This window comes from Physeter macrocephalus, chromosome 14 (assembly GCF_002837175.3).
Source record: "Physeter macrocephalus isolate SW-GA chromosome 14, ASM283717v5, whole genome shotgun sequence".
NCBI lineage: Eukaryota > Metazoa > Chordata > Mammalia > Artiodactyla > Physeteridae > Physeter > Physeter macrocephalus.
In genome coordinates, this window is record NC_041227.1 from 102,670,727 (window position 1) to 102,682,788 (window position 12,062).

The following is a 12,062-nucleotide window of genomic DNA, read 5'->3' on the forward strand; positions in this document are numbered from 1 at the left end:
TTATTTAAGGGCACCTTATTTCCCTTTTGAGCGTTATACACTTAGCATGACATAATTCCAATAATTACTATGTTATACCAGCTGCCCAGAATTGAAGGTTCCAGCTCCCAAGAGCCACATAGCTTCCTGATCTCTTTTTTGCAAAAAGCCATTTTTCTTGAAAGCCTTCTTTAGGGGGATCTTGACAGGATTTCTAAATTCAGTATATCCCTAAGAACTACGATGATGTCAGGGAGAATTTTGGTAACAGGCACATGTTAAGTGACTGCAGCTCTCCATGGTTAACTTCAGCAATTAGCATTAGTTTTTAGCAGTTAACTTCAACATAAGCAGTAGTATAGCACAGCTGCAAGCTCTAAGGTCAGTGGGGTCTGGGCAGAACACTAAAGACTACTGCAGCCAGTCTTAAAGGTTCTATTTTGTCAGTTTTATAGTTTACAGTGGCATCTGACAGCACAGAAGAAATTGCAACTGTGAAGGATGCCACAATAGCAACTGTTTCTAAATAGAATGTTTATACTGGATTGGAAAGTGATGCAACAGCATGTAACTGAGTTGAAGAGAACCCAATCCTAAATGTATGATTCTGGCTCCAGTAATTTCTGAGGCTTGCCTCAGAGACTGATGGTTCTAGGTTCAAAAGTACATTCCCAACAGGATGGTCTGCCGTGGCTGATACAAGTAATTTTAATAAATCATGGCATATCTACTAGGATGAATGGTACACAAATTCTGGTAGTTATGGAAACACTATGTTTGTTTTCTAGGTCCCCTGTACTTTCATATTTATTTTATAGGGTTCATAATCTTATGGTCCACAGAGTATACTCTGCAGAGCCCTTGGGGTCTCTAAGACACTTGCAGGGGGTCAAAACAATTTTCCTAATACTAGGACATTCTTTTCCTTTTCCACTATTTTGACATTTGCAGTGATGATAAAAAAGCAATGGTGGGTAACACTGCTGGCACCTTTCACAAATCAAGGCAGGGGCACCTACCTGTACAAGTAGTCATTGTAGTTTTCACTGCCCTACACTTAGTTTAAAAAAAAAAATTTCACTTCATGTCCTTGATGAAGCAGTAAAAAAATTATTAAATTTGATCCTTGACTGTTTGTCTTTATATCTTATGTAACATCAAACATTTCTGGTGTAACTGTCATCTTGAGGAAAAACACTTGTGGCTGAGTCCTGAGCTGAACTAGCTGCTTTTGTCATCAAACATTTTTACTTGCAAGAACTGACAAAATCTAGTTAACCAGACCTGGATGTTTGGCAGATATAACTACAAAAAGTTCATCTTCATGATTTCAAAGTCCACATTTCAGCTAACCACAAGTATCTGGAAAGGCTATTAAAATAGTCCTTCCTTTCCTTATTAAATATCTGTATGAGGCCAGATTTTCTTCATATACTTCAAAACATAACAGATTGAATGCAGAAGTAGATATGAGAGTCCAGGAGTCTTCTGTTACAACAACCTTTAAAGAGACGTAAAAAATAGTACAATGCCATTCTTCTTGCTTGACTTTTGGTTGGGGAAATATGGTTAATTCATTATTGCTTATGTTAACATTCAATGAGTTCATTAGTCATATTTAAATGGTTAATAGTTTAAAAAAACGGTTTTAACTACTAAAATACAGTAAGTATGAATAGATAGAACCCCACATAAACTAGAGCTCTTTGGGATCTTCAGTAATTTGAGTATAAAAAGGATCCTAAGAAAAAGTTTGAGAACCGCTACAGCAGCAGTCCCCAACCTTTTTGGCACAAGGGACTGGTTTCATGGAAGACAATTTTTAAACGGACTGGGATGGGGGCAGGGGGTGGTTTGGGGATGATTCACGCACATTACATTTATTGTGCACTTTATTATTCTATTGTAATATATAATGAAATAATTATACAGCTCACAATAATGCAGAATCACTGGGAGCCCTGAGCTTGTTTTCACTTGCCACTCACTGAGAGGGTTTTGATGAGTCTGCGGTCAAACCTCTCTGCTAATGATAATCTGTATTTGCAGCTGCTCCCCAGCGCTAGCTGAGCTTGTTTTCACTTGCCACTCACTGAGAGGGTTTTGATGAGTCTGCGGTCAAACCTCTCTGCTAATGATAATCTGTATTTGCAGCTGCTCCCCAGCGCTAGCATCACCACCTCAGCTCCACCTCAGACCATCAGACATTAGATTCTCCCAAGGAACATGCAGCCTAGATCCCTTGCATGTGCAGTTCACAGTAGGGTTCATGCTCCTATGAGAATCTAATGCTGCTTCTGATCTGACAGGAGGTGGAGTTCAGGCGGTAATGCGAGCAATGGGGAGTGGCTGTAAATACAGGTGAAGCTTCACTCTCTGGCCCACTGCTCACCTCCTGCTGTGAGGCCCCATTCCTAACAGGTCCCCAGGGGCTGGGGACCCCTGCACGACAGTGAGAATATCTGCATGACTAAATCCATTTATGGAAAATTAAAGCAGCCCTACTTGGAGATCATCAGTCTCTTGCTATTGTACTAATGTCTGTTGAAATGACTGTCAACAATTAGCACGTTTTCTTTGGTATAATGTCTATATTTGGATACTAGGGAGGAAGAGGAAGAAGTGTTCCTAGGGAGGCAGATAACTGAAAGCATGTTTACCTCCTGAAAAGTTTCCTATGAATCTCTTTCCCCTTCTTCCCTCCTGTTTTAGTTACCTTTAGAGAGTGGTAAAGAACTCCTAGTACTTTTTGGTTTTCTGTTTTTAGTTCCTTCTCCCAGACCATCGACCATCATCCTATTCAGAGGAAAGTTAGGGAAGATCTCTTAAATAAAAGTTTATTACCAACTCATTGTCTCTTATTGTACAGCACTACTGCCCAGTATTGAGCTAGGTGTTTTGTAATTTAAACAAACTCCTACAAATAATCCTGAAAATTACTCATAGTGTTAACATACAGGTGAAGGAACAAGCTCAGAAGTTCAGCTTGCTCTCAGTTTGAATCTAAGTTATCTGCTGCATCAGTTTCTCTTTCTACTGTAGCCCATTATGGATGGTTTTAAGGGGCAACTCAGTATCACAGACATAGCACCAGATTAAAACAAGGCTTTAAAAAAAAACTCTTAAGTATGCTGTAAGAAAACCTTTACTAAAGTATTTTAACTTGTTTCTATTAAATGGGAAGGGAAGAGAGAAAAATCTCTTGATTTTGACAAAGATGAAGAAAGGGGGCTGAGATCCAGGAGAAACAACAGGACGCCCAGGACCTGAGCAGCAAGATGTTTTCCCTATGACAAACCAATAAAGGAAAAGGAATTTTTCCAACTAATACTATAATTTCCTATAAGGAATATTGGGGGGGTTGGGGGGGAGGTGAAGGTGGGGAAAAGCAGGAGTTCTAAGTTTTAGAAGACCATTCTGTGGAGTTTATGGTCAATGGCTTGACTTCGAGTTACAGAGCAATACAAAGCTAGGTAGGGGGCTCTCTAACTATTGAGAATTAACAGTGAAATGAACTTAGAGTAACATTCTCAGCCATAAGCAAAAAAACTTGAATTCAAACACTGGTTTAAAAGAAATCAACTTAAAATACCCACAATTTGGGGGCCTTTACAATTCATGCTGAAGAATAGCCTGTTAACTACATGCTTGTATATTCTTACTTCAAGTGAATATAATTTAACATCCATGATCTCTTCATAAATGAAATGCTTTAAACACCTAAAGTGCCCCCCTTGGTTAAAATGATGGAGGTAGTAGAAGTGTAGCCCACTTCAGCTCTGACTGGTTCTTTAGACAACTGCACGCACCTCACTAACTACTGGAACGCACGCAGTGTAATGCGGTGCTTTCCCACGTCCCAATCCTCATTCGGCTTCTGCTCTCATGCCTTCCTATACTGCCTCGGTATCCAATATGAAATGGTTCTTTTGGTTTAAGTTTGAGAGATATTTAAGTAAAACTGCCATTCTACATGTTATTTCCACAGTCCAGTAATTTATTTTAAATTTGAGTAATTTCAAATTCCACAAACAAAACTGAAGAACAGCAATATTTTGTTTGAATTCTTTCTTCTGTACACTCAGTGATCTAAAACACCACAATATCCAACATACACAAACCTCAGGGAAGGGTTAGTAAATACACACAGATTGGAATCATGGTGCTCTTTGTTCCTGAATGGAATGGTCCCACAAAAAAAAGCACAGGATACAGCACAACATAAGGGCACCTGTTACATATGAAGTGAGCAAAAACACACTAGCATTTTCTATATGTGTAATGAGGAAACCTGCATAGGTTAGAGGGCCTTTTACGCTCATTTAAAAGTCAGGCAAGTTGTCTGTAATGCATTTTTCAAATAATTTGGAGAGCACTGCAATCCAGTGTAGGATATGCTGATTAGTGTTGTCTTTGTTGGCATTGACAGTCTTGCATGGTCACATACCAATATTTCTGCTTTAGCTTTTCTTTGAATAAAAGAGATTTAAATGCATTTAGACAATACATACTGTAAGCTGTTTACATACACTAAATTTAAGAGATTCAATATTAGAGTTTTTTTTTTTCTTTAAACACTACAGAGTGCAAATCAGGTTCTTCACAACAGATTGAATATTAAGCACTTCTTCAAAGAATGAGGGGGAAGAAAAAAAGCCCAAGTGAATAAAACACTGAAACTATTCCCCTTTGAAAATAAATTCTAAAATGATGCGGAATGTGAAATAAGCTTTTAACATAGGTGATCCAAGTTTACAGTTAGAAACAAAAAGTAGTCCTTCATGAAATAAAGGTTACAAGAACATGTGCCTGTTTTCCCCCGTTATAAACTGAGAAGCGGGTAGAGACGATGTTTCGGTACGAAAATAGGCGACTACAGGATCAGCTTTCCGTCTCACATGCTGTACCCAAAGCCAGGCTGTGGCTGCCCATAGGGTGGTGCAGTGTAACCATAACCAAAAGGTGCCTGGGGAGGGACTGCAACACTGGGTCCTGCTGTCAGCATCAACTGGGGCTGACCTACAGAAGAAAACAAAAAGGAGCAGGGGTGGGGGGCAAGGAGGTGGGAGAAACTGTTAGCATCGTAGGATGATCACACCCCAGTCTCCCTACTCTAGCAACATAATTCATTCTACTTTGAATGAATTTTGTGGGGACACTTCTGACTGTCTCAATTTCACCATGACAGTCACCCTGAGAAGGGTCCTGCCTAAACAGCCAACAAAAACCGTGCAGGGCCGAGGGCCAGAACTGTAACAGTGATTATGTTACTTCATACATCATTTAAAGCAATAAGCACATGCATGCTCCACATGCTTAGGCAAGACATCTAGCAATAAGCCTATCACCACATGGTGTTTGCACATTTTATTTGGTGACAATATAATTAGCACAGGAAAACAATTTTTTAACAGATATATTTTTAACACAACTGAACTTTTAGATTTAAATTCCTGATTTAGACATGTCTAAATGGTAACAAAACCAAATGCATTTCTAGCAAAGTATCCAGTACTAAAAAAAACAAGTCAAAGACAAGACATATTCAAATATGCATTAGGTGTGAAATACATTAGAGGATACAACCTCTTTCGAATACTAAGTTAACACTCTCATGAAGTTTAAATAGTTATTGACACATACAGGAAACGACCTGTTGAGAACCTGGCTTATTTAGAGGGAGAATACACCTAACACCTCTCCCCACCCCCTGCAAAAGAGGTACTACTCTTAATCTCCCACTATAACATAAACCTAGGGCGAGATTTCTCCCACAAGTGACCTCAGGTCTCTCCTTTTTGTGAATAACAACCAAAACCGTCTTCAGTGAGTGAACTCTTTAGGAACCAGCAGTTTATTAAAAAAACACTTCTAGGGGCTTCCCTGGTGGCGCAGTGGTTGAGAGTCCGCCTGCCGATGCAGGGGACACGGGTTCGAGCCCCGGTCCGGGAAGATCCCATATGCCGCGGAGAGGCTGGGCCCGTGAGCCATGGCCGCTGAGCCTGCGCGTCCGGAGCCTGTGCTCCGCAACAGGAGGGTCCATAGCAGCGAGAGGCCCGCATACCACACACACAAAAAAAACACTTCTAACCTTGATACTGACGTCTACCTTGAAATTTCAACCCCATTTTCTTGCTTTTTTTTTTTTTAACAACATAAGCATTTTATTTTTTCATTAAGCTTCTTAGTTTCTTAGTATCACAATGGAATGATGAGAAAACAAGAACAAAGAAAAACTCCTTGAGTCTGCAAATCTCTGACAAACAGCAGAGACTTCAAGGCAATTGAGGGGGAGGGAAGGAGAGGCTTGAAAGAAGTGCCAAAGTAGTTCCAACATCATGGCTCTCCTTAGCCGGCTGGGCAGGTGGAATGCTAAGAAGGTGGCACTGTCACAGCTGTCCTTGGCTCAACCCCATTTTCAACTGCCTACAAGGACTATACATTTAAATACCCTGAAGATAAGCCAAATTCAGTAGATGCCCCCCAATTATTACACCCACCCTGTTTCTGTTTCTACTTTGTTTCCTATATCAAATATGTCAAACACCTTGCTCCCATCTCTAAGAATCTACTTTATGTTCTCCAACTTTATCAAAACTACCCTGTCCTCTAAATTCCCAAAGTCCTTATCTATAGTAAAAAGGAGATAATGGCATAATAGATTTGTATACTATCATTTCCTTTAGCAGGTTGAGATACAGCAGCCATAATTTTATACCCTCCTCCCAACACCACCTGGTTCAAGTGCTGTAAACTACACCCTTCAAATTCGTCGCTCAAATCAATCTGTTCACCATGAGCGAAATGGAAAGGAGGGGAAGTATTTCAGAAAGGCACATGTAAGAAGAAATTAAATTGCCTTAAATATTCACTGAGAGTCTGAAGATCCTATCTCTCTGGAAAGTTCTCAAATGGAAACGCTATCCAGTTCTCTGTCCTAGTCAGAATTTAAAGAGATGTACTATTTCTGTAAAGCACACTTAAGATGACCTTGGCATGTTCTCTCACCTTTTGTACTTCTGAAAACTGAGCTCACCAACATGTCTTTCTCAGTAATTCATGAATAAGCAATCAGTGAGCAGGCATTAGGTAAATTAGGTTATGATCTCAACTGACCGTTTTTTGAGATTACCTTTGCATTTAAGATTATCTTAGTGAGTAAAGGAACAGAAAAAAAAAATAAGATCATCTTAGTGAATAATGTCAATGCCCCACTTTAAGACTGTTTTCAGAAAAAAAATAATAATTCCTTAACTCAGTGAGCCTTTTGCACTTTAGAGCTTACTACGTTTCTATTTTGAGATAGAATCCCCACAGAATGAACTGTTTGTCTACTATATTTCTGTGAGGTTAAAGAAAGAAAGACATTACCATAAACAATAGGTTGAGTCTCTGTAGCTTGTTCTTCTTCTTTTCTCAGTGATTCTGAAGCATCTAATTTATCCACCTGGAGAAAAACAGGTAATGGTAATTAGCACCTCAAAAGTATTATAAACCTAGTTTATGGCAGAAAGTGGAAAAGCCTTAGTATGTTAAATTTTGTCAAAATAAAACAGACTAGAGTAGAAAGAACATTCTCAGCCCCCCTCAAATTCAATGGCAATGTTCATACTTCAGTCAAGGTGATTTTTAGCACTGTCATTATAAACCCTCAGGAAGGAGGGATTTATAAATGCCATAAAAGCTCACGCCAGGCTAAAACTGGGCATGCTAGGATGCAGCCAGCCTGAGGGAGGGAGATAACGAGAAGGAACCACTTTCTCAAATGAAGTTTAAACCCTATCAAAGATAATAATAATGAACTCATGACCTGGCAAGACTTCCCTCCCCAAAGGAAATGGTATTCAAAAAAGTGAAATGAGTCTAGTGACTGGATAAGCACTTGTGCAGAATGAGCTATCTTTTGCCAACTGTGCACAGCTTCTGTCAATATGGATTACGTGCGGACTGAAGTTTAAGATTCAAGTGGCTCCGTATTCAATCTTTTTATATAAAGACAGGCTGCATGTGTTGATGCTCTATTTTCTAAGAAGGAACTAGGAATGCCCGATTTTCCCCCAACTTCTTTGAGGAAGACATTTTTTGCCTTTAATTAAGCCAAAGAAGCAAATGGCTACTATATGCTAGCCACTCTAAGTAAAACTGGATAGTATCAGACAGAAATAATACTGTAGAGGAGTCCAAATATATTAGTGGAAGAAAAGAGCTGGAATACACAGATCCTTCCACTAACTAGTTGTGTGACCTTGGCAAACCATTGTACTGACCCTCAAATTTCCTTGTCTATATAGTGAGTCAGTTGAATGAGATAATCTACAGAGTTCCTTCTAGGATTAACATGATTTGAATCTGGAATTCTGTGAAGGACTGGGGAGAATGACATTAGGACACAGGGATTAGGGAATCTCCACCGTACCACTTCCATTTACCTTTTAAACTGTACTATATTTGTCTCTTAGACTATTTAAAAGTCCTATAGTTGGTCTATCATTATACTTGAAGTAAAACTAAACTTCAAATCTCAATGTTATCTATTATAGTGGCTTTCAAAGTCCTAAGTGCGCTGAGATAGGGAGGCAGAGTGCAGGAAAGAACTTTTTAATGAATGTTCACTGCATGTTCTTCAAAAAGGCCAATAGTGAAAAATCACTCACAAAAAAAGACATGCAGACTTCAGTGAAAAGGCTATTATAGACTGGGTCCCAAAAAGGTTAAAGCAGCACCTAGTCTCTATTTGAAATTATTTAAAATAGTGTTTCAATCCTCACATAGGCCATTAAGGTTAGGACAATATTTTATACATATTTTAATTGTTTCTATTAAATACCATAAATGTGGGTCTAATCCATCCTAATTTGTCAGGGAGCAAAATGTGAGAAAAGTAAGCTGAGGTAGACTCTAGACACCTTCAGATAAAATGTGGTTTTTCTACCCTAGGAAGATGGGTTAGTTTGCTTTTGTATACCATTTTTCTATTTTATAACCTAAGTGCTCATGTGTTACAAATTACCCCAATATCAAATTAAAGACTACTATGCAGTATAAGTACCATGAGAAACGCCCACTGTTTGGCACCCAAACTTAAAACAAAAATTACTGCAGCTTTATTAATTTAAAGCACAGTTTGCGCCATCAAGGGCAGTCAGATGGGGTTTTGTTAACCTAAATAGTTATACAAAACTATAAGTATAGCTAAAGAGGTTATACAAAAAAAAAATATGGATAAGTGTACGTTAATAACTTCTAAGAAGAAAAATCAAACAACAACAAAAAACCACCACTGCATAATACATTTCCAGACTTTCAAGGAAAGGAATCTAAAGTGAACACGTGTTTAAAAGTTAATGTCTGAGTCAGATGTTGAAGAAAGAAGTCCTATTACAGAAGTTCATTAAAGACTTAGAAGAGCTAGCAATGTCACAATGCCCAGGCACAGACATAGGCAGGTTGGGCATAGGAACGAAACAGAAAGTAACAACTTTGAAGGAGGAGTATCGAGCTAAGCCAAAAAATTTTTGATTTTTCTATTTAATGGGACAGCCTCTGGCACAGCAACATCCAATTGTTGTTTCCACTGACCCAATTTAGACTGCTCAAAAAAGAAAAGCAGAGAAGGCTTTTATGAACACAAGCTTTTGTTAAGAGCTGTAACAAAAGTTTCTGATCCTTGGATTTAAAAAGAAAAATTACAGGTAAGCATGTCACTGAGTTCAGTTCCATCTGTACTACTGAAAATTCACTATAATGTAAAAGGCTTTTCCACAAAGACTGCAATATGCTGCAGAGGAAAAGTTAACATGCAGTCAGTTACTTTGGTGTATGTGTGCATGAAAAAAAGGCAAAAGTACTGAAGCAAGAAGTGAGATCTGAAGATGACTGTTGCTATACAGGCTCTCAAGAAACACACACAGCCCACAGCAATGCCTTAAGAGTTTCAAAAGTAGTATGATGTAATTGCAATGACTGTTGTACATGCTTGATTTAAAACAATGCATAACACTGCAGTTCAATTACCTATTTTTCACACACACGCTTTCTAACTGCCTTGCTTACTAGCTGCTGAAGGGCCTCACACACAATGCATTTTACTCAGGTTTGCCCTAAGTTCCAATGGTGACTCCAGTTTGGTTCAACATAATTCCAAGGCACTGTCCCCCCTCCAAATTCTTTTAAATTGTTTCAACTGTCCTTTACCTTCCCACCCTTTTCTCACCACAATTTGATACCAGACGTAAGTTTGTTAAGTTTGTTTCATTTATACTGGGATGGAGACAAGCCAATGAAGGAAGCAGTGACCAAAAGGTACCTAAATTTGACCTTGGACGAGCCAACGGATGAATAAGAGCAAATTTGTAGCTTCAGAGATGTACCTTATTACAGAAGTATAAGTTAATATTGTTTCATTACATACAGAAATAATCCATGTTGCTTAGCAACAATTACAGCAAGCTACTCTGATGATTTTAAAAGTTTTGATTCCTCTTGAAAATGGACTAGCACCATAAGAACTGGACACCTGGAGAAACATGAGGAAAGTCTCTTCGGAAGCAGCTAGTATCTCTTGTATCTACTTTCAGCAAAAAATTAGTAAGAATCAAGAGATCAGAAACTGGATCACAGTCCTTCAATACCAAAAAAACCCCAAAAAGCCTTTTAGGGCATGTATATACATATATAAATTCAACAACTGTCAGGCACGCTTACAAAATAAAACCAGAGGCTGTTTAATTTTAGAGTATTGAGAAAATCCTATTATGGTCCAGATACCCTGACAGGGAAGAGAAATTTCCTGAAACTTTGGAATTAATATGGAAACTCAACATGCTCAGTTTTTAATAATATAATTAAGAGAGACTGTGAACCAACTACTGATTAGCCTCCTGCCCTTCCTAAAGCCTATTAGCCGATTAGTAGCAAACATCTACTAATGTCCTAGAGCTCTATTATAGTTATGTTTCAAGGGACTTGCAGAGGCTTTAGTGAAAATTTATCGGGGGAAAAAGCAGCAGCAGCAGTGTAGAAAAGGAAGGAAAAAAAATCATGCAAATTCCTTAGACTTAGTCCTCCAGACTTAAAGATGGAAAAGAATCAACTTTCACCTTTTCCTTTATTGCATCAACCTGCAAAGGAATTCAGAAGGTGCAGCTTAGAAAAAAATCAAATTCCATATTGAGCATAAAAAGGTAGAATCAGCAACAAAGGTTTAGGGGAGAAACATCTAACCACTAAAAAAGGTATGAGAAAAGTGAAAATAAAGGGCATACTGGAAGCAAAACTTAGAATTTTTTTTTTTTTTTTTTAACTTCAGAGCTTATTGCAGAAGAGTTTATGCTAGAGTCAGTGTGAAAGAAAGCAGCTTAATCACTAGTAAAATTTACAGCACTTCGGTTAACAGCAGCTTAGAGCCAGGTCTCACAAGTTGGCATTATGCATAAGAAAAGAAGCTATTCTCATCTATGGCTAAGACACAAGGCGAATGTTTTTCCTCTTACACTGGACTTTAAGCAGTTTATACACAGAAAATGTTAATTCTTAAAAAATTATAACTAACACAACGATATCTAATTAGATGGTAACCCAAGGAAATATTCAGTTATACTGGGGGTTGTTAGTAGTGCTTTTTCCCCCGCTTTAACTCAGGCATGCTGAAGAGATCAGGTATGAAACTCTGATTTTAATAAGCATGTTCTGCTTTGACAAAATGGATTCTTTAGGACCATTTAAATATGTTCTATAGCATGAAAGCTAGTAACTGTTGAGGACGGGGTAAGTAAAAAACATCTTAACATCAAAAATGGACATTAAGATGGATAAGTGAATTTTATAAAATGATTATACCCCCAGTTTGTTTAATGCACTTTTAGGAAATATGTCATTAATTGTTAACCTCCTACAATATTTTAAAATAAGGGGTTAAACTATCAAAATATTGAGAAGATTAACAGGGTATTAAGAATATAGGTGTAGGGCTTCCCTGGTGGCGCAGTGGTTGAGAGTCCGCCTGCCGATGCAGGGGACACGGGTTCGTGCCCCGGTCCGGGAAGATCCCACATGCCGCGGAGCGGCTGGGCCCGTGAGCCATG

At 38.5% G+C, this 12,062-nt stretch overlaps 1 protein-coding gene across 5 annotated transcripts in view; it reads right to left on the bottom strand.

Annotated features, from left to right (window-relative positions):
* Positions 1-12,062, bottom strand: part of CLTC (clathrin heavy chain) — a 66,900-nt gene that overhangs the window by 694 nt on the left and 54,144 nt on the right. For 2 of the 5 annotated variants that reach the window (XM_007122531.4, XM_028500044.2), the window contains exons 31-33: positions 11,079-11,099; positions 7,351-7,426; positions 3,956-4,998 (exon numbers count right to left, since the gene is read on the bottom strand). In XM_007122531.4, the coding sequence (XP_007122593.1) occupies positions 4,874-4,998; positions 7,351-7,426; positions 11,079-11,099 (222 nt within the window). In that variant the 3' untranslated portion in view covers positions 3,956-4,873. Of the gene's footprint in view, positions 1-3,955; positions 4,999-7,350; positions 7,427-11,078; positions 11,100-12,062 lie in introns of those variants that run through there. The other 3 variants (XM_028500043.2, XM_007122532.4, XM_028500045.2) reach the window with 3 other exon arrangements.